The 23,355-nt window shown below is 33.9% G+C and overlaps 1 protein-coding gene across 2 annotated transcripts; it reads left to right on the forward strand.

Moving 5' to 3' along the window:
* The first annotated feature begins 1,625 nt into the window (after positions 1 to 1,625).
* Positions 1,626 to 22,165, forward strand: LOC141553326 (gallinacin-9-like). Of its 2 annotated transcripts, none has more exons than XM_074285053.1 (4): positions 1,626 to 1,675; positions 5,859 to 5,954; positions 15,125 to 15,207; positions 21,889 to 22,165. In XM_074285053.1, exons 1-4 carry the CDS (start codon positions 1,665 to 1,667, stop codon positions 22,020 to 22,022), a joined length of 324 nt encoding a protein of 107 aa, XP_074141154.1. In that variant the 5' UTR covers positions 1,626 to 1,664; the 3' UTR covers positions 22,023 to 22,165. The 2 variants fall into 2 exon arrangements, 1 of the variants encoding a protein (XP_074141154.1); XR_012485400.1 differs by having other exon boundaries at positions 1,664 to 1,705.
* Positions 22,166 to 23,355: the final 1,190 nt, after the last annotated feature.

The raw sequence follows: 23,355 nt of genomic DNA on the forward strand, positions 1-23,355 counted from the left end.
TTCCAATAAACTTTGTATAAAAAATGTCATCTGCATCCAGAAAAAGAAGTATGGAGATTGAATATAAATCAACACATGCTATGTAAACTTTTTTTCCTGTCATTTTTTTTCATTTGTTCTGATTTTTCTCTCCTAACATTATTCATAAAGAAATGTGTATTAAAAATATCAATGTATATGTATAACCAGAAAAAATATAACAATAAAAAATAATTCCATATATAATGTTTACCTGCTATGTGAATAATTTAGCCTTTTTCTACATATTCTTGAATGAATAATTCTTTAGCTCTAAATTTTCACTTTATAATAGAGAATAGAAAAGGCCAAAGAGGCGAAGGGATGTGCAAATATTACCACTCAAATAGTTGGAGGGGAAAATTGAAAACCATGGACCCAGAGGGTTATCTTTTCACCTGTCTTCCTTGGTATTACTGTATTTTAGACATAGTTTGGCAACCAGGTAAAACAGAAAGGCTGGCAAAAGAGGAATCAAAGACAAAAGGATTCCCAAATTGACAATGATTTTTGAGGGTCTAGAAGAAGGACTTTTGGAGGTGAAAATTATAACTTAATAGTTCTAACTTAGAATTGCATAATATTTTATTGAAACTAACTAGTGATTCTTAATAAAGTAAGTCAAGATTTGATTCATGCAGGAGGGAATGGAGGAGATATAGGAAGATCATATGTGATGATCTCTAGCCCTCTTACAGAGGAAAACATGAAATGGAGATCATTGACTTCTTACAGATATTGAAAATAGGAGGAGATAAAATTATTTTTATGGAGAAATAAACATAAAAAAAAACATTCCGAGCACAAAATAAATCTGATGGCCTTTTCAACTGCTGTAAGTACTTTTATTATGAATTTATGAAAAAGACACTTACCACACTATTAATGCTTACCTCAACCCTTTTCTCTGATCAAAGAGAGTTCTTCAGCAATTCTAGAAATAATCCTATACCTCCTTTGCTTTGCTACTTTTGAAAAGGAAGTGTTTTCTCATTCTGATGACAAATCCTAGCACCTACAAGACAAACGTTCCTCTAGAAGCCTTTTCCTCCTCTTCCTCTATTGGGCTTTCCTGTCATTTTCAATAAATAATGTTACTTATCTACTCTAATTCGTCACTGAATGCTGCTTATTGATTATTGCTGCTTACTAATTGAATGGAAGCTGAATATTGGGGAACAAGGTCCATTTGAAGTAATTTTATGCTCTTATTGGGGATTACTGTCCAGCTTTTGATTTCCTAAACTGGTTGAGAAACCAGTTTTTAAATTTTTTTTTAAATCAGACTTTTAAGATATTTGACTATCAGTTTGTGGATGGATGAGATTCTTTATGGGCTCTCCAGAAATCCTGGCTGAGACAATTCTGGGAGGAGAAATTCTGGCCTAGTGCCATCTTTGCAAGAAGCATTTATTTTATCAAAATATTCACCTTGGTCCTCCCCATAGCACTCGATTTATAGTTAGAGATAGAGCTACATGACTTGGACACTTCTCAGGTTAAATAACTTTAGTTATTTAATTTGGCTTTACTTAGAATCTTACTATTGATTGCAACACTTGCCTATTAAATTTGAATACTTTGTTGGTCAATATCTATGGCCAATAAATAAAAGGATATTCTAAACACCTGGAAAGATTCTCCCAATGAATTTCAGGTAATCAGAAGCTAATATTACTGAACTCAGGTAACTTTCATATTGTTCGATTTATTCTGGACTGGTCTTAATTGTCTTAGCATCTCCTGTCTTCTGCTGAACTGTTCTTTCATCATGATTCCTATAATTCCCAGGTTCATGATGAGTCAATTCATGATGAGAAATCTCTACCTTGTGTTTATGGTGTTTTTTGCTATTTTCTTTTCTGCTGAAATAGGTAAGGAGAAGATTGACAAAAAGATAAGTGGAAGATGGGTCCTGTTGGGCCCTCAAAATTTTTTTTAAACAACTGGAACTTGGAGTAATCCTAGGTCTTCCTTACCCTTAAATTAGATTGAGAATAATGTCACCTTCCAATATTGTAAGGGGATGTGTAGTAAAATAGTATTCACTCAGATAACCAAATGCTGCCTTTGTATCCAGCAGGTAGAAGGATAGGGAGTACAGGGGTGATTGTAATTATATATTTAAAGGAATTTTAAAGCAGCATGAGAAGAGAGGTCAAGGAAGAATGAGATATCTCTAATGTGGTTCCAATATCATACAATAAGTGTTTCATTAGTGTCAACTCTGATAAGATGACTCAAGCATTGACTTTGAAGTCAAAAATCCAGAATTGGAAAGTCAGCTCTATCACTTACTAACACTGTGAATGAAAAATTCACCTTGGCTCCGCCCCTCCTAAAAGTATTTTTTACTGCACTCCAGTATATCCTTCTCTCAGCTGCCACAAAGATCTTTCTAAAAGACAGGTCTTAAATACAATGACCATGTCATTCCATAAATTAATAAATTCCTGTCTCTCTATTATCTCTAGAATTTTATGTCAACTATAAAATCCTCTCTTTGTCCTTCAAATCTTCTTAAAACTGATTTTTGTGTATTTCTTATACTTTTCTACTCTCTACACATTCTACAATTCACTCTTTTTGATGTTTCTCATACACAATACTCTCTGTTCTGTCTCTGACTTTTCACTTGTATTCCATGCCTGTAATACTCTCTTTCTTCACCTTCAACTTGTCTCCACAACGTCTTACAAGACAGAGCAGAGATCCTACTTTCTAAATGACAACTTGCACAACTCTATGCCGTTATCTCTAACGCTGGGTCTGAGACAATCTGACAGACATTATCTTGCATGTTTCTTACATACAAAGTTGCTTCTCTCAGTATATTTTGAGCTCTTTGAATACAAGCACTTTTCTCTAGCTATTTTTCTATCCCCAGCATAGTACAGGGTGCGGAATACTATTTTTATTATTGCTTTTTGTTGACAAAACATATGCTAGGGTAACTTTTCAATACTTATCCTTGCAAACACTTCTGTTTCAACTTTCCCCCTCCTTTCCTCCACCCCTTCCTTTAGATGTAGGGTAGTCCCATACATGCTAAAAATGTTAAAGTATATGTTAAATACATTTAAGTATACATATTTATATAGTGATCTTGTACAAGTTAGATAGCAGTGAAAAAGCCTGAACAAGAACATATATCCCTATGAATACAAACAAATTCTGTGGGGATAGGGGAAGTGAGCACACATGGATAATTCGTTATAAGGCTCATGAGTATAGAAACTCAGGTTTCTAGAGGAAATTGTGACTAAACTTCCCACATGTCAAGGGTCTGTTGAAGGAACCGTTCTCTCCCATCTCTGTACCCTCTCTAATACTTTCCAGTCTCCTACAGCAGCAAGACTCTTATATCTTACAATTTGGCTACAAAAGTGTTATGCTTTTTAGGTAAAAAAGGAACATGTAGGTATGTGTTTGTGTTTGTGTGTTTGTGTGTGTGTGAGCTGATGGACAATGATATAATATAGGCAGCATTATAGTCTTATTCACTGTTTTTGTCTTGGAATTCCTTTCTAACATATCAACACATTTATCTGAGGGAGTTTCTCTTAAGTTGTCAAGTTTAAGTTGTTTTTTCCACAGGAAACTCCTTTTTTCTGCCCCTGTTAGACAAGAAAGCAACTATTTATTAAAGGGAAAATTCCTTTAAATGATAATAGATATAATTAGTTTTTATGTACCTCTATTCTAATTGTCCTTTGGTTTTTTCAAGTATTGTTTTTATTATTTTTGTTTTTATTGCAGTGTTTAATTCCATTTTCTTTATTTTTCTGTCTCTTCATATTTTCTTATATTTTTGTATTAATTCATTTCAATAATAATTATTCAGTGCCTCCCAAATATCAGGTACTGTTTGAAGTGTTACGGATAATAAAGCAATCATTAACTGGTCCCTGCCTTTGAGATACTTGAGGTACGCATGTACATGAAGAATATATAATAAGATATTTGTGTGTTTGTCTATGAAGAGTCATCTCTTCAGCATCTACCATGTGGCAGACACTTTGCTAACCATTGCTGATATAAAAATTAAGCAAAACATCATCTATTCCCTCAAGGACCTCATAGAATAATACAGAAAACAATATAAATCCAAATTATATGAAGAATAAATAGAAATTAACAAAAAGAAGTCACTAGCATTAAGAGAAGTTGGAAAAAGTTACTTATAGAAGACAGAATTTTAATTTACATATCAAAGAAACCTTGAAATCCAGAAGGCAGAGATCAGGAAGAAGAATACTCCACAAATGGGAGAAAATGCTTAGAAAGGAGAGATGGAGTGTTTTATCACTGGATAGCAAGGAGACTAGCTTCACTGGATCAAAAAGTATCAAGATATTAAGAAACTGGAAAAGTAGGAGAGAGAAAGAAAATTTTAAAGGGTTTTGAACAACAAAAAGACAAAATTATATTTGATTGGGGATGTGATCATGATTATTAGCATTCACTGATGAAGGCAGTGATATGGTCAGAACTATGCTTTAACAAAATCAATTTGATATTTGACTGAAGGATTGGAATAGGGAAACACTTGAGGAAACTGGCAGACCCATTAGATGATGGTGAAATTATTAGGTGATAAGTGTCTGAAACAGCACAGTAGCAGTATCAAAAAGATGATGTCTAGAATGAATCTTAGACATGTTGAAAAGGTAAAAATCCATGTCTTCCCCACACATTGAATATGGGGTTATGAGATATAGGAGGGAACTGAGGACATTGGAATGATAGGGATAATCTCTGCAATAATAAAGTTGGGTTGGGGAGATGGAGAGAGACTGAATTTACCCTTATTGAATTTGAGATGTCTACTGGATATCCAGGTTAAGATGTTTCTATAATAGATCAAGATGGGATACTGGAGGGCAAAAGAAGGGCTAGGACCAAATAGGTCGATTTTGGAATGATCAACAAAGAATCAAGAATTAAATAAATGGGACCTGATGAGATTATCACTTGAAATAGTATAGAATAAGAAGATAAAAAGGCTCAGGATAGAGTACTGAGGGAAATCTACTTTTGGGTGATTTGTCTGGATAGAAATCCACACAAAGGAGATAGAAAAGTACAATCTAATGGGTACATATGTATCAATATTTATATATTATATATGGACAGAACCTCTAATTGCCTCAGTGTGCAAGTTTTAGTGAGGAGCTTTTTCAGAATTTAGAGTTTCTTGACTTAGCTAGCAATTATGTGTCAGGGGAGAGACTTCAATTCAAGTTCCCAAGACTAATGCTCTTTTTTCTAAATTGGAAAATTAATAACTGGGCAACAAAAGGAAGATACAATAGAGTAGATGCCTTTGAGCTAAAAGATTGTGACATGTAAAGGTAAGAGGTACGGGATAGTTTGTTCTAGACATGAGAAACCTCCTATGTGAATGCATAAAGAGGGATGGTAGAGAACTAATTTTAAGAAATAGTCATCTAGGTTACTGGATTCTTGTAGAATTCATGTAGTAAAGTTGGGTAAAAAAAGATTGAAAAATCTTTAGGAGCCTAGTAATGGAAGACCTTAAATGCCAGGCAAAGGAACTTAAGTATGAGTCCATATGTGGAGAATCCCTAAAGGTTTTTCAGCAGAGAATGGATATGGTCATCCATGTTTCAGAATATTCCTTCACAGCTCTTAAGAAGATGGATTGGAGAGAGGAGACCCTGAAGCATGAATGCTATTAGTAAGATTATTAAGAAAAAAACACAACACAAACACTTGTGTATATATATATATATATGTAAATATGTATACACACTAGTATATATTTTTTTCATGCAGCAACAATATTATACTATAGTAATGAATATGCTTTGTTCTAGAGTAAATTTGCAGTTCCCAGAGGAGAAGCGTTCCTTATTGTCTCAACAACATTTTTTTTGCAAGGGAAGAATCCAATCTGAAGGACCTCCAGTGAGGTAAGGAACATGATCTAATGATCATAAATAGATAAGGTCATTGGGAGCCACTATTATGACCTTAGCACACATAGAATTACCACATTTAAAACTTTTCAAAGGAAGAGAGTCTCCTTACGTAGTGCTTTGTATAATAAATAAAATGATCACTACCTAAGAAAATGTTTGGTTGCAAGAGGTGAATCTTTGCGCCATCAGAAAGAATAAGAAGTTGCTGAGGGTACATGATCTGAGCCCAAGAAAGATCAATCAGTCAATCAATCAAGAAACATTTAAAGTATTTAAATATCACTTTTGCAATCATTGAGTTAGGTGCATCCATTTTCTCTCCTCTCACTCTCTTCAAATCTTCTGTCATATTTATTCCAACCTAATCATTTGCCTGAATTGGTTTGCTCCCAAATTACCAGAACTATTTTAAATGAAACATTATCCTTGGATACCATCCATTTTCTATTACTTCTTACACATCCCTGAAATGTTCACCCCTCTTCTCACTTCTGTCTCCTGGATTGTTTTAAGAATCAGCTCTAATCTCAGTTTCTATAGGAAGCCTTTTCTTCTTTCCCCTTCACATTGACTCTGAGATAATCTATCACTTTACTATTTGTGAAATGTCTAGCAGAGTGCCTGGGACTTGATAGGCATTCACAAAAAGTTCTCTTATGTCAATTATTTCCTTTATTATTTACCCACTGTTCTCTAAGTTACCCACTGCTATACAAACAGCGAAAAATTCAATCTTCTGCCATTGCTTATAAACTCCAATTATCTTGTATATATTTTTGCTGAAAAAGCACTCTTATAAATATAATATACATTAGGGAAGAAATTTGCTCTGTGTGCTAAGAAGAAAAGCTGCAAATTCTTTCTTATTACATATGATGCCAGTTTTTATTTACAGATATATATTTTCATTTTTTACTCAGTTGGGTATAGAGATCTATGTCATATATTAGGGATATAGGAGGAAAAGCGGATTAAAAATGTGGTAGGTACAGATAGGTAGATATGAAGGAACACTTATCTGTGGATTGCAAATATATTCTAGAATAAAGCATTTAATTTATTATAGTACAACATTGTTGCTGCATAAGAAAAATATATTATTTGAAAGAGACAGTGGTCAGGAAAAACACAGACTTTTGAGGAGGAACAAAATTTTAAAAAAGAAGATCAACAGGAAAATAGGAAAGAGGCAAATATTCATACCTGTGATACAAAGGAAATTAACCTCCCCATCCGCCAATGAAAGCAGATGGAATAATGGATTGAAAACTAAAATCTAATAATATATTATACATGGAGACATACTTAAAACAGACATATAGAGTTGAAAATGGATGGTTAGAACAGATTCAATGAAACTTCAGTTGATGGAAAGAGGGTAGGAGTGGCAATCTTACTCTCAGACAAATAAAAAGCAAAAATAGACCTAATTGAATAAGATAATCAGAGAAAGATAGTTTTCTTAAAGGTACCAAAGACAAAGAAATAATATCAAAACAGCTGATTTCTTTGATAAAGGCTTCCTTTCTCAAATATATAAGGAACTGAATCAAATTTATAAAAGCGTGAAATAAGTGGTCAAAGTTTATTAAAAGGCACTTTTCAGGGGAATACATTCAAAACTATGTATATTCAAATATAAATGTTCCATATTGCTATTTATAAGAGAAAGGCAAATTAAAAGAAAACTGAGGTACCATCTCACATCTATCAGAAATGAAGAAAATTCCAGAGAGATAAAGGGGAAAGAGTATATTAATGAAGTGCCAGTAGAATAGTGAACTGGTTTAAACATTTTGGAGAACAATGCCCAAAGAGCTATGAAACTATATATTCTATCATCAAGCAATGCCACTATTAGGTCTGTATCCCAAAAAGGTCAAAGAAAAAGGCAGAAGGAGCAATATGTACAAAAATATCAGGTTTTTGTTTTGTTTTTGGAGTGGTGGAAAAGAATTGGTAATTGAAGGGATGCTCGTCAATTTGGGAATGGCTGAACAAGTTTGAGTATATTGAGCATAAGTATTCCTTCTTGTCTATATCTTCTCTAAACAATTATGTTGAAAGATTGCTCTTTACACATATCAACAAACACTAATTTAGTGGCAGGCAATGAGCTAGATATTGGAGAAAAATATTAAACAGCCTCAGTTTTAAAGGGCTTTTGTTCTATTAATTTGGATGCAATATTTAGACATACAAAGCTATACAAACTTATATTTAGTTTGATCCTGTGAAAAATATAATCCGGAATCCCAGATAAAGATAATGAATTGCAGTCAGAAGTCCTGAGTAATGTTCTAACTCTGAAATTTGAAGAAATCTACAAGTCTATTCCTCCCAGTCATTGTATAGGCTATAAGTTACGGAATGTATATTAACAATAGCTGAAAATTTCCTCACCAGGGGTTTCCTGTATCAATGAAATACTAGGATGTGGGTTTTCAAATAGGTAATAAATATAAAATGCATTCAAATAAAATGGGGGAGATATTCAGTCTTGGCAAGGGGCAGGAAGGGGTAAGATGATGAACAATAGCCACTGAAAGAGCCACTCAATATTATTCCCATCCCACTATTATTCTTCTCCTGACTTTCTTCCAGGAAGAATGCTCAGAATATTGCCATGAAAGTTTTGCTTGTCCTCTGTCTAAGCCTGTGTTGGATTCCTTAATCTCAATGATCAGGACTCAATAGAAGAGGAGAGAACCTGTACCTGGAGGATATAATGACTTATTAGAGTTTAATATGAGGAATTGTTATTTTTGTGGCTGTAATAAATTATTTATTAAAATTCAGTAAGTATCATACTGACCATACAAAAAAGAGGTAAAATACAGTCCCTCACCACAAAGTGTCTTATCTAATAGGGGAAGACCACATGCAAAGAAATATATATATATATATATACATACATACATGCATACATACATACATACATAGAGTAAACTAGATACAGGATACATACAAAATAATTAAAACACTGAATGATGTTTATAAAAATAACAAATTAAAAGTGACCAGAGAAGTCTTTCATAAAAGGAAGAAATTTTATTTGAGACTTAAAAGAAGATAAGGAGATCAGTAGGCAAAATGGAGGAGAGAAACTGTATTAGGTATGGAGGACCACCAGAGAAAATGTAATATTTGTCTAACAACAAGAAGGCCAATATCCCTGGCACAAGGGCTGGGCATAGAATGGAGGATGTTTCACAGGTGAAATTCATAGGCAATGACAACACATTCAATGTGGGTGAAAAGAAATAGCAAGGAGTCCAGGGTGAGATTGAGGTTGATCAAGAGACTACAAGGATGTCTTTTCTACTAACAGAGAATGTAGAAGGTAGAGAAGAGTTTGGTGGAAAATGGTGACGTTTGGACATATTGAGCTGCCTGGGGCACAGAGAATGAAGATGATTTGACAGGAGTCAACCAAGAAGTTTGTATCAGAGATAGTACTTCAACCCAGAGTTTTCTGTCCCTGAACACAGCTCTCTGTCCATTTCAGATATGAGAAGCAAAGGACAGAAGGGAAATCAATATAGGCTTTTTAAAATCAATGAATCACCATTTATTTTGTGCCATTCAGAAAGATGCTTTACTCTGATCAACAGAAATGGCCACAAGCAACATGTCCAGTCCTTTATTTCTGACAAACAATAACATCCTCACAGAGCACAATGATTATTTTTACAGAGGGTGCATTCCTGGTAAAGAAATTTGTGAATATAAAACTTGTAGACATCTCACAGATAGGAAAGTTCCGAACATTGTGTTTCTTGGTCTCAGATGTAACCAAAGAGATGGGAGATGACAAGATAATGTATGCATTCCACTCCTAGTTTATTTTGTTCTTTGATATATCTATCTCGGGTTATCATATATTTCAGTACCTAATCTCTCCTGCTTGCCTCATATAGGAAAACCTCTATCTGCAGTTTCCCAGATTTGGGGTTGTTAGTTCAATGAAGAATTGGGACTACTTAACACCCAGAAAAGATCAAAAAATAAAAACATAGCCTCTCTCAGATCTTCCATCTGGAGCTTCCTTGGACATTCTAGAGCCTTGTCTGAAGGATAGGGACCTGTTCCTTTTAGCCATGTCTCCACCAGAAACCTCCTTGCCTTGAGCAAAATTTTGTCAGTTTTTTTTTTCCACCTCTGCCTTGGGTCACTTTGCCAAAAACTCTTCATTACTTTGTGTTGTCTAAGATCACAGAGTTAAGCATTAGGAGAGCCTTTATAGATTATTTACTCTTATTTCACAAATGAGGAAATTCAGATTTAAGATGTGGAAACAATCTATCCAAGAGTATAACATCATTGAAAGTATAAGATTCAGCATAGTTGGGTGCATGTAAAGGATTTCATAGAAAAGATCTTTGTTTTAGTTTGAAATTAGTATTTGTCATCCCAACTAACAAAGGAATTCTAATATAACTCTTGCCATAAGGTTTCCATTGGTATTCTACTCATAAGTGCATATTTATTATAAATCAATTCTTCCTGTTGTGAGAGACATGTACCATTGGTGAAACCTGGGCAAAAACTTACCTAAAAGCCTGGCTTTTAGACATCTTAAGAAAGAAAGTTCGAGATTCCACCATTCCTTCTGGTTCATGAAGGGGAAATGTTCTAGAAAGAAGTCTAGATGTAGAATTTTTATGTTCCTATTCCCAATTTTCTACACTAAAGACTGAAGAATTTTCTCTTGGGTAAGAAATGAGACTTGGCTGAGCAAAGTTACTATGCTCTTGAAAAGAGGGCTCAATTATGTTGGATATTATTTAGTATATCATCCCATATGTTTTCTTTCTTTGATTTCTGTTTGCTCTGCTTGGTTAAATAATTTTATTTTCCTTTTGCTATATGGCTTCATCATGGCAGTAATATTTAGTTGGAAAAGTGATATCTTTCTATAGATAGATAACTAATTCATGGAGTTCTTTACTCATGTAGGAATGAAGAATACTTTAATCTAAACTCAAATTTAATTCTAAAGAATGAGTGGGTCAAACAAAAATAATGGGATGCAGCCAAAGCAATTTATAGGGAAAATTTCATATATCCAAATAGCTAAAAGAACAAAATAGAGAAAAAGGAGATCAATGGACCTAAAAGAGCTACAAAAAGAACAAATTAAAGACCCCTAATTAAATACAAAATTTGAAATTTTGAAAATGCAATTGAAACTAAGAAAACTATTGAACTAATTAATAAAATCAAAAATTGGTTTTATGAAAACAAAAAAAAAAAACAAAATAGATAAACCTTTGGTTAATTTGATTAGAAAAAGGAAAGAAAAATAAAGCAACTGACCAGAATCAAAAATGAAAAAGGTGAACTTTTATGAATAAAAAATAAATTAAAGCAATAATTAGGAGCTATTTTGCCCAAATGTATGCCAGCAAGTCTGATAATCTAATCAAAATGGATGTATATTTACAAAAATATAAATTGTCCAGATTAATAGAAGAGAAAATAAAATATTTAAGTGCCTACCTGCTAAAACAAACCCAATAGCTATCTAAACATAACTACAAAACACTTCTCACATAAATAAAGTAAGTTCTAAACAACTGGAAATATGTCAATTGCTCATGGATATCCCATGTTTATATCATAAAAATGGCAATTCTTGCTCTACTTGTTCAGTGCCATACCAACCAAACTGCCAAAAATTATTTTATGGAAATAGAAAAAATAATAACTACTCATGTAGAAAAACAAAAGGACAAGAATACCAAGGGAATTGATGAAAAAAATTACAAAGATAGCTTAGCAGTATCAGACCTAAAACTCTATTACAAATCATCAGTTATCAAAACTATTTGATATTGGTTGAGAAAAAGAGTGCTGGATCAGTGGAATAGGGTAGATAGAGGTAACTCAATAATAAATTACAATAGTAGTCTAGCTTTTGATGAACATCTAAATTCAAGCTTCTGGTATAAGAACTCATTTCACAGAAATTTCTGGGAAAACTATAAAATAATGTCAGAAACTTAGCATAGATCTACATCTCATATCACATACTAAATAAGATCAAAATGGCTCAATGGTTTGGGCATAAACAGTCATATCATAAGTAAATTAGGAGACAAAGAGATACTATATCTATCAGACCTTTAGAAAAGGGAGGAATTTATGATCAAAGAAAAACTAAAAAACATTATGAAGAGCAAAATAGACAACTTTACGACATTACATTTTAAAAGGTTTGGCACAAACAAAATCAACATAAACAAGATTAAAAGAGACAAAAGCTGAGGGATAATTTTTACAGCTGGTATTTCTAATAAAAGTCTATTTTTATTTGAATTTTTAAATTTTTATTTATTAAAGCTCTTTATTTTCCAAGCATATTCATTGATAATTTTCACCTTTTCCCCTTGCAAAACCTTGTGTTCCAAATCTTTTTCTCCTTCTGTTCTCACCATCCTCTCCCCTACAGAGCAAGTAATCCAATGTATTTTAAAAATATGCAATTCTGCTATTCATATTTCCATAATTATCATGCTGCACAAGAAAACTCAAATCAAAAAGGAAAAAAATGAGAAAGAAAATAAAATATAAGCAAACTACAGCAAACAGTAAAAATATTAGCTTGTGATCCACACTCAGTCCCCCAAGTCTTCTCTCTGGGTATAGATAGCTCTTGTCATCATATGACCATTGGAACTGGAAAGACCTCATTCCTAAAATTCATAAAGAATCATGTCAAAATTATAAAAGGACAAGTCATTCCCCAGTTGACAAATGGTTAAAGGATATGAACAGACAATTTTCAGATGACAAAATTAAAGCCATCTATAGTCATATGAAAAAATGTTGTAAATCACTATTGATTAGAGAAATGCAAATTAAAACAATTCTGAGATACCACTTCATATCTCTCAAATTGGTTAAATAGCAAGAAAAGGTAATGATATGTATTGGAGGAGGTGTGGGAAAACTGGATTGTTAGTGAATTTGGGTAATGATCTAACCATTCTGGAGAGCACTATAGAATTATGCCCAAAAGACTATATAACCTTTCATACCTTTGACCCAGAAAGAACCTTGCTATGTCTGTATTCCAAAGAAAAGGTAAAAGGACCCACATATGCAAAAATGTTTGTAGCAGCTCTTTTGGTGGTAACTAAAATTTTGAAAATGAATAGATACCTATCAATTGGGAAATATTTGAATAAATTAGGGTACATGAATGTAATGGAATATTATAATTCTATAAAAAACAATGAACAAGCTGATTTTAGAAAGGTCTGGAAAGATTCACATAAACTGATGCTGAGAAAAATAAACAGAGCGAGGAATACATTGTACATAATAACAGCAAGATTGTTCAATGATTAACCATGAAAGATTGGTTCTTCTAAGTGGTTCAGTGATCTAAGGCAATGCCAATAAACTTTGTATAAAAAAAAGTCACCTGCTTCCAGAAACAGAACTACGGAGATTCAATACAAATGAACACTTGCTATGTTCACTTTTTTTTTTTTTTTTTTTTGCTCTCATTGATTTTTTTCTTTTGTTCTGATTTTTGTGTTCCAACCTTATTCATAAAGAAATGTGTATTAAAAAGTCATTGTACATGTATAACAGAAAAATAAAACAATAAAAAACTAATACCATATATAATGCTATGTGAATAATTAAGTATTTATCTATAGATTCTTGAATAAATCATTCTTTAGCTCTAAATTTTCACTTTATAGTAGAGAATAGAAAAGGCCAAAGAGGAGAATGAATGTGCAAATACCATGCAAATAGTTGGAGGGGAAAACTTGCAGCCCTAGACCCAGAGCATGGTCTTTCCATCTGTCTTCCTTAGTATTACTGTACTTTGGAAACAGTTTGGCAACCAGGTAAAACAGAAAGGCTGGCAAGAGAGGAAGCAAAGAGAAGAGGATTCCCAAATTGAGAATGATTTTAGAAGAAGAATTGGTCTAGAAGAAGGACTTTTGGAGGTGAAAATTATAACTTAATAGTTCTAACTTAGAATTGCATAATATTTTATTGAAACTAACTAGTGCTTCTTAATAAAGTAAGTCAAGATTTGATTCATGCAGGAGGGAATGGAGGAGATATAGGAAGATCATATGTGATGATCTCTAGCCCTCTTACAGAGGAAAACATGAAATGGAGATCATTGACTTCTTACAGATATTGAAAATTGGAGGAGATAAAATTATTTTTATGGAGAAATAAACATAAAAAAACATTCCGAGCACAAAATAAATCTGATGGCCTTTTCAACTGCTGTGTACTTTTATTTATGAATTTATGAAAAAGACATTTGCCACACTATTAATGATTACCTCAACCCTTTTCTCTGATCAAAGAGAGTTCTTCAGCAATTCTAGAAATAATCCTATACCTCCTTTGCTTTGCTACTTTTGAAAAGGAAGTGTTTTCTCATTCTGATGACAAATCCTAGCACCTACAAGACAAACGTTCCTCTAGAAGCCTTTTCCTCCTCTTCCTCTATTGGGCTTTCCTGTCATTTTCAATAAATGATGTTACTTATCTATTCTAATTCGTCACAGAATGCTGCTTATTGATTATTGCTGCTTAATTGAATGGAAGCTGAATATTAGGAGACAAGGTCCATTTGAAGTTATTTTATGCTCTTATTGAGGATTACTGTCCAGATTGTGATTTCCTAAACTGGTTGAGAATCAACCTACTATTTTTTAAATCAGACTTTTAAAATATTTGACTATCAGTTTGTGGATGGATGAGATTCATTATGGTCTAGCCAATCTGGACTAGAGCCTCTTTGCGAGAAGGAATTGTTTTATCAAAATGTTCACCTTGGCTCCCCATAGCACTAGATTACAGACAGATAGAGCTAAATGACTTGGACACTCCTCAGTTCAAATAACATTAGTTATTTGATTTGTCTTGTTTAAGAATCTTACTGTGAATTGCAACAGTTGGATATTAAATTTTAATACTCTGTTTGTCAATATCTATGGACAATAAATAAAAGAATACTCCTGGCTCCTGGGAAGATTCTCTCAATGATTTAGGTATATCATCTGTTTTTTGTTTTTGTTTTTTGTTTTTGTTTTTTTTTCCTGGACTGGTCTTACTTGTCTTATCTTATCCTATCTTCTGCTGAACTGATCTTTCATCATGTATCCTATAATTCCCAGGTTCACAATGAGTCAATTCATGATGAGAAATCTCTACCTTGTGTTTATGGTGCTTTTTGATATTTTCCCTTCTGCTGAAACAGGTAAGGAGAAGATTGACAAAAAGATAAGTGGAAGATGGGTCCTGCTGGGCCCTCCATTTTTTTTTAATAACTATGACTTGGACTAGTCCTGGGTCTTCCTTAACCTTAAATTAGATTAAGAATAAAGTCACCTTCCTTCCAATATTCTAGGGGCTGTTTAGTAAAGCAGTATTTATCCAGATAACCAAATGATGCCTTTGTATCCAGCAGGTAGAAGGATAGGAAGTATAGGGGAGATTGCAATTACATATTTAAAGGAATTTTAAAACAGCATGGGAAGAGAAGTCAAGGAAGAATGAGATATCTTTAATCTGGTTCCAATATCATACAAAGATTGTTTCATTAGTGTCAACTCTGATAAGATGACTCAAGCATTGACTTTGAAGTCAAAAGTCCAGAATTGGAAAGTCAGCTCTAACACCTATTAACACTGAAAGAAAAGGTCACACCAACTAGTTGGATAAGCCTAGGTAAGTCAATGAACCTCCCTGGCCTTCGATTTCTTATTTCACTGATCAATTACAAAGAGCATTATGAAGATCAAAAGAGGACTTGTCTAAAGGAAAAATAAAAAAAAAAAAAACTATAAGATTTGGTTTAGAATCTAGGAAGAACACGAAGGAAGGCCTGTTTTTTGTAAAGAAAAACCTTGAATGTTGAGAACACTTGGTGTATTGTCTTTCTCTAGTATTTACTGGCTCTTCCACTTGACCAATTATTTAAATACTATGAGTTTCAGCCTTGTTACCTGTTAAAATGAAGTTAATAATACTAATGTCTTGTTACCTGGAATGACAATTGACTATGCGTTATAGTTATAATCAATATGCTTGTCTATAGACCAAGATATGAAGAAAAAGATTTTTTTATTCATAAGATTTAGACTCAACTAGTTTTGTAACCCAGCTACTGTGATGATAGATCTCACATTCCTTGGCACCTGTTATTTTCTTATCTAAGGTAAATCAGACAACAAGTAGTAAGATTCAGGTACAAATTAAAATTTTCTAGTCCCAAATTTCAGAATCTGGGCCATTTATTCCATTCATTGTCCCATTCTGGGTCTTTTAGCTAAACTCATTTGATACTATGGAATTAGGGCACTATTTTATGTTATTTTCCCCCCTAAGCCTAGATTCTTATAGTTGGAGAGAACGGAGCAGCATTGGTCCTTGAGCTGGTAGAAATCTTCTCTAAGAAGCTTATTAGTCCAAAAGCATTCTATTTTAAAAGAACTCTAGTAGATGATAGTTGCATTTAGGAGAAATAAAAACAATAGTATCATTGCCTCAGACATGGAAGGCTTTTTTTTTGGTTTTGAATAAATGAGTAGGAGGAAGGTGAAGAACCATTTCCTAATGCTTCTTAAATCTCATGGTATAGAAGTCAGTGTCAATATCAAAGATAGACTTTTCATTCAATAAACAAATGTTTTTAAACAGTATTTTATCTTTCCCCAATTGTATCAAGAATTTTTTTTGCCATTTATTTTTACAAGATTTTGATTTCTAAATCTTCCTCCCTCTCTCCCCTTCCCTCTTGCAAATGTGGTAGATAATTTGACTTAATTTATACACGTGATATCACATAGAACATGTTTCCAGGTAACTCACAGTTGTGAAAGAAGAAACAGATCAAATGGGGAAAAAATAGAGAATAAAATAAGTGGAAAAAAGTGCTTCAATCAGAATTCAGAGTCCATTGCATCTTTATCAGGATAAAGACAGTATTTTCCTTGGGCAGTAGTAAAGAAAACACTGGTACGGGAGTCAGGAATGCCTGACTTCTAATCTGTCCTCAGACACTTAACAGTAGCTGTACGATCCTGGGAAAGTCACTGAATTCCAATTGCCATGCAGATGCAAAATTAATTTTGAAAAGAAGAAATTTTTTCCTTTGTAAGTAGATTTGGAATCCAGGCCACTGAGATTCTAGGATAAAATTCTTTCCACTATTCCACTTTGTAGTTCCCTGTATCTCTTCATGTTACTAAATCAAATATCAGGTCACATATTTACCTTCCCTGTACCTTCTCTAAGAAGACTTTTTTCCAGGAACTTTCCTGATCAAGTCAGAAGTGATTTTTTTATATAATGAATTTTTGGGATTCTATTTTTTTAGACATGTTTTTTTTTGTTTGTTTCCAATCATTTGTCTTTATGTCTTATTTTCCTCACCAAATTGCAACATCTTTCTCTATTTTATTGGCTTTTTCATAAAACCAACTCTTGGTTTTATTTATTAATTCAATAGTTTTTTTACTTTCAATTTTATTGATTTCTCCTTTTAATTTTTGTATTTCGAGTTTAATTTTTGTTTGGGGGTTTATAATTTGGACTTTTTCTAGCCTTTTAAGTTGTAAGCCCAATTCGTTAATCTTCTCTTTCTCAATTTTCTTCAAATAAGCCTCTAAAGATATAAAATTTCCCCTTATTACTGCTTTAGCTGCATCCCAAAGATTTTGATATGATGTCTCATCATTATCATTATCTTGGGTGAAATTGTTAATTGTTTCTATAATTTGCTCTTTCACCCAGTCATTCTTTAAGATGAGATTATTCAATTTCCAATTACTTTTTGGTCTATTTACCCCTAACTTTTTACTGAATGTAGCTTTTATTGCATTGTGATCTGAGAAGAAGGCATTTATTATTTCTGCCTTCCTACATTTAATTTTGAGATCTTTATGTCCTAATATATGGTCAATTTTTGTATAGGATCCATGAACTGCTGAGAAGAAAGTGTATTCCTTCCTATTGCCATTCAGTTTTCTCCAAAGGTCTATCATACCTAGTTTTTCTAATGTTCTATTTACTTTTTTAATTTCTTTCTTGTTTGTTTTGTGGTTTAATTTGTCTAAATCTGAGAGTGCAAGGTTGAGATCTCCCACTATTATAGTTTTACTGTCTATTTCTTCTTGCAGTTCTCTTAACTTTTCCTTTAGAAAGTTAGATGCTATACCACTTGGTGCATATATGTTTAATATTGATATGGCTTCATTATTTATGCTACCTTTCAGCAGGATATAGTTTCCTTCCTTATCTTTTTTAACAAGATCTACTTCTGCTTTTGCTTGATCTGAGATAAGGATAGCTACCCCTGCTTTTTTGGCTTTACCTGAAGCATAATAGGCTCTGTTCCAACCTTTTATCTTTACTCTGTATGTATCTCCCTGCTTTAAGTGTGTTTCCTGTAGGCAACATATTGTAGGGTTCTGCTTTTTGATCCAATCTGCTATCCGTCTCCGTTTGATGGGATCGTTCATCCCATTTACATTTACAGTTAAAATTACTAATTCTGTATTTCCTGCCATCGTATTATCCCCAGATTATGCTTTTTTCCCTTGACCCCCCTGATCCCCCTCCCCGATATTTAATTTACAGACCCCCCTTGTGACGCGCAACCCTCCCTCTTTTTTTTTTTTTTTTAGGATCCCTCCCCCCTCCCTCCTAGTCCCTTCACTTATTCTCCTTTTCCTTTTCCCTTTTCCTCTCCCCCCTTTTAATGAGGTGAGAGAAAATTCTCTGAAAAACAAATATGTTAATTATTTACTCTTTGAGCCTCTTCTGATGAGAGTAAGATTCACACAATGATTCTCCCCCTCACTAAGTTCCCTCAGATATGGTGTATTTTCTATGTCTCTTCCTGGGATGTAGTTTCCCTCTTTTTATCATTCCTTCCCCTTTTTCTGAACCGACCTCCTTCCCTTTACTACACCCCCCTTTTTTTCTTTTATATCAGTAAAATCAAATTATCCTTGAGTATTTTTTATATACCCACAACAGAGTTACAGTTCTCAAGGGTTCTGTGTACCTTTTTCTGTTTCTCTTCAGTCTTGTGGATGTAGATCAAATTTTTTGTTTAAGTCTGGTTTTTTTCTTAGAAACATATAGAATTCCTCTGTTTCATTGAATGACCATCTTCTTCCATGGAAAAAGATGCTAAACTTAGCTGGGTAGTTCATTCTTGGTTGCAGTCCTTGATCTTTTGCCTTACGGAATATCAGGTTCCAGGCCCTTCTATCTTTTAATGTGGAGGCAGCCAGATCTTGGGTGACCCTTATTGTGGCACCTTGGTATTTAAATTGTTTTTTTCTAGCTGCTTGCAGGATTTTCTCCTTTGTGTGGCAATTCTGCAGCTTAGCCACAATATTCCGTGGTGTTCTTTTTTTAGGGTCTATTTCAGAAGGAGTTCGATGAATTCTTTCCACATCTACTTTCCCTTCTGTTTCTATTATCTCTGGACAGTTCTCTTTGATAATTTCCTGTAAAATAGAATCTAGGCTCTTTTTTTGGTCATAGTTTTCTGGAAGTCCAATAATCCGCAGATTATCTCTCCTAGATCTATTTTCCAGGTCTATAGATTTTCCCAGTAAGTATTTGACGTTGTTCTCCAGCTTCTCATTTTTTTTGTTTTGTTTGACTGATTCTTGGGTTCTCTGTGAATCATTCATTTCTATTTGTTCCATCCTGACTTTTAAGGAGTTATTTTCTTCTTTCACAGTTTTTAGTTCTTTTTGTAAATGCCCAATTTCGTTTTTAAATGAATTATTTTGCTCTATTGAATTTTTTTCCATTTCCCTAATTTTTTTTTTTGAGAATTATTTTCTTTTTCCAATTCAGAAATTCTATTTTCTTGAGACTTTTTTATCTTTTCCAATTCAGAAATCCTACTTTCCTGTGTTTTTTTAACCTTTTCTAATTCACTAATTTTGTTTCCCTGCATCTCCTGTGAATTCTTTATTTTTTCCAACTCCAATTTCAGAACATTGTTATTCTCTATCATAACTTCCCTTTCCTTTCCCCATTTTTCTTCGATCTCCCTCAATTTTTTAAGAGCTTCTTCTAGGAGAGAGTTATGTGATGGGGGGCAGGAATCATTCCCCTTTAGGTTGTTATCTGTTGATTCTCTGCTGTCAACTTCCTCGGGGTTGAATACCCGCTCTTTCTCTGTATAGAAGGAATCTATAGTTTTTCTAGCTTTTTTGCTCATATTTAAAAAAAATGTTTTGGGGTCTGTCCCTGGGGTAGGAAATTATTTACTTCTTTACCAGCTTCCTCCCAGACTGGATGGATGCAGCGGCCCCTGCGCCTGAGCTAAGAGAGAGCTCTGGGAGAGAGTTCCCCACCCCCTCCCTGGAGGTGCCTCAGAGGTGATTAGCACTACTGTGCTTCGAGGGCATAGAATAGTAAAGACAGCACGAAGCCCAGCCTATGTGTCCGGGTGGGGAGTGGATGTCTGCAGCAGGTGACGTGAGAAGCCCCTGCGCTCAAACTGGAAGTGTCTGCCAGAAACCGCGATCCCTAGTTCAAAGGTTCCGCTTCTCTGGGACTTCCTGGAGCTGAGTTCCACTCCCTCCAGCTAAGCTAGGCAGTGTGTGTTGCCTTGGGCCCTATCCACCCACTTGTCAATCTCTTAACTATTCTCAGGTGGTAGCTGAGGCCACACCCCCTGGTGCCGAGTCTGCCGAGTCACCCCCAGGATCGGGGAAAATCCAATTTGAGTTTTAAAATATTTTGGCTTTCTCCTCTGAACTGCTAAATAATTAGCAGAGAAGAGCTAACAGCCTGTGCCAGATTCCTTTACCTCAGTGGCTTCTCTGATCCCAGAGCCCTTCCCAGCGCAATGGGCGCAGTGTGCCCCTACCCCACCGTCTGTGCTGGTCTTTCTTATTCCTCCCCTGAGAACTGACCTTTCCTGTTGAAACTCCAGATTCTCTTCAGCTGGTAAGTCGTGCTTCCAGTCCTTGTGGTATCTATCAGTCCTGAGCTAATTCTGAGACTTAATTTATCTAATTGGTTGTGAGGGAGTGAGGACGTTCACTGAGTCGTGTGTTTCTTCTCCGCCATCTTGGCTCCGCCGCAACATCTTTCTCTAGAAAGAATAAGGCTTATTTTTTCATGCATAGGTCCCTACAATCAAGCAAATAGTTCCTTAATCCTCAATTCATGCTGAGGTATATTTATCTGTCTTCTCCTTTCCAGTGATATTGAATACAAAGGAAATTGTGAAATATGACATTCTATTGGGGATGGCAATGTGGGCATGCATTACATATATCTGTATATGTATGTATGTATGTATGTGTGTGTATGTATATATGTATGACAAAATAAATCCAAAGGTAATGGCAGTTGAAAAGGGAACTAGAATGTTGAGGAATTAGTATAGGTTGCACATAGATGGTACTTGAATCTTGAATTTTGTGAATCCTGAAATAAAATTAGCATTTCTGAGAGATCAAGGTGAAGAAATTACTAAAAAATAAATAAAAAATGAATTATGTACTTAAGGGGGAAAGATATCTTCATAAGAGGTAGTGGAGAATTTAAAGATCAAAGAGAAGAATCTGGTTTTGATCTTTGAAGCCAGGGAAGTTTTCTGACTAGGAGAGAGACATGATAATGCATATACTGTGCCAATGAAGAAATAAGTCCAGTCACTATCCCAATGTGATTCTCACAACAATCTTGGGTTGTTTTAAATTCAGGTAGGATGATTATAGTTTTTTGAAAAAGGAAATTGACTCAAAGATTTGAGATAATTTTCATGAGCTAAGAAAGCTAAGAAGTCTTAATGTTGGAATTGGAAACCAGTTCTATTATCAATTGCTCAGTTCTCTCCATTGTATTACACTATTGCTAAACAATAATTCTAAAATAGCAATTCTGTTTTTCACAGATATGTGGTCACATCGAGACACCGTATCTTGTGTGACTAATAGAGGGGGTACCTGCAGTCCTTATCCTTGTAATACTGATAAAACAACACTTGGTACCTGCTTTGGTGGGAGACGCTTATGCTGCAAGTATTGAATATAAAGAGAAAAACCTGGTGAGTGGAGGATTTGGAGAATGGAAATATAAAAACGTAGAAGACTGGATGAAATTCATGGAATATTGAGTATTCTTATTTTATCAAAGAGAATTCCATTTTAAAATCATACTTGAAACAAAAATGATTCCTTGATTTTTGTTCATTTGATGAGATAAAATGTCTATTAAAAAAGACATAATAAAATGTATATTCCTTAGTATAGAGGAAGAGTATGGATAGCAAATCTACAATGAAGCCAAGAAAATGTGAATTCCCATCTCTGACACATAGAAGTAAAATCCCACAGAATGATAACTTTATCCATGTTAAAGACAACATCTATGACTTTACATTACAGATAACTGGCAACTCATTAGCAGAATGCATTTCCTCACTTGGAAGCTGCCTATACTGAAGAAATCCCAGGCTAATTCCCTCTTTATATTTTACTCAACATTTCAATCAGATTCAGATTTTCCAGAATTCTTCTTCCACTGATAAGTTATATTTCCTTCCAAATTATGTATATTGTCTTTAATAATATTCTAACCAAAAAATCAACTTTTGCAAGCTAGTCCTATAGCAGCATACATCTTTATCTTAAACATGGGTAATGCAAAAGGGGAATTACATAGTCCATCACTAGATGTATTTAAAGAATTAGTGATGTGGTGTGATGTTACACGACTTGCACTCTACTCAAAACCCTCCAAAGTTCAGTGTCACCTTTATATCATAATGAGTTATCATAGCAAAAAAGGAGGTAGAGCTTGATATTGAATCTAGGTAGGAAAAAATGAAGAAACAGAAATGTAAACTAATCTCATTTATGAGTTTCAAAGTAAAAATTTTCAACAAAAGTTGGCAAAATGACTACAACATTTAAAAAAAATATTCACTAATCAAATTGTATTAACTTAGGACTTCAAAGATATTTCAATATCAAGAAAAAAGTAAGCATGTTTTGAGTATTTCAATATTTAAGTGATCATAAAACAATTAAAACATGTCTTACAAATAAACACAGAAAAGATCTTTATGAAAATTTTATATTTTTGTTTAAAAGCATAATCTTGGAAAGGCTTTTAATATCAGGGGGAAAGTATACATCTACAACAAAAGATGGTTTCTTCTGGAATAATAAAACACTTAAAGATTTTCCTCTAAGAATTTAGGGCACATATATTCTAAGATAGTGGAAGATGTCTTCTCTCTCCTCATTATTGAGTGTTATAGCTCTGGAAGTGGTAAGTAAAACACTAAGATTAAAAAGATGATTAAGATATATAAAAATAAGCAAAGGACATACAAAGTTATATTTTGGAAGGAAAC

The sequence above is a fragment of the Sminthopsis crassicaudata genome, chromosome 2, assembly GCF_048593235.1.
Source record: "Sminthopsis crassicaudata isolate SCR6 chromosome 2, ASM4859323v1, whole genome shotgun sequence".
Taxonomy (NCBI): domain Eukaryota; kingdom Metazoa; phylum Chordata; class Mammalia; order Dasyuromorphia; family Dasyuridae; genus Sminthopsis; species Sminthopsis crassicaudata.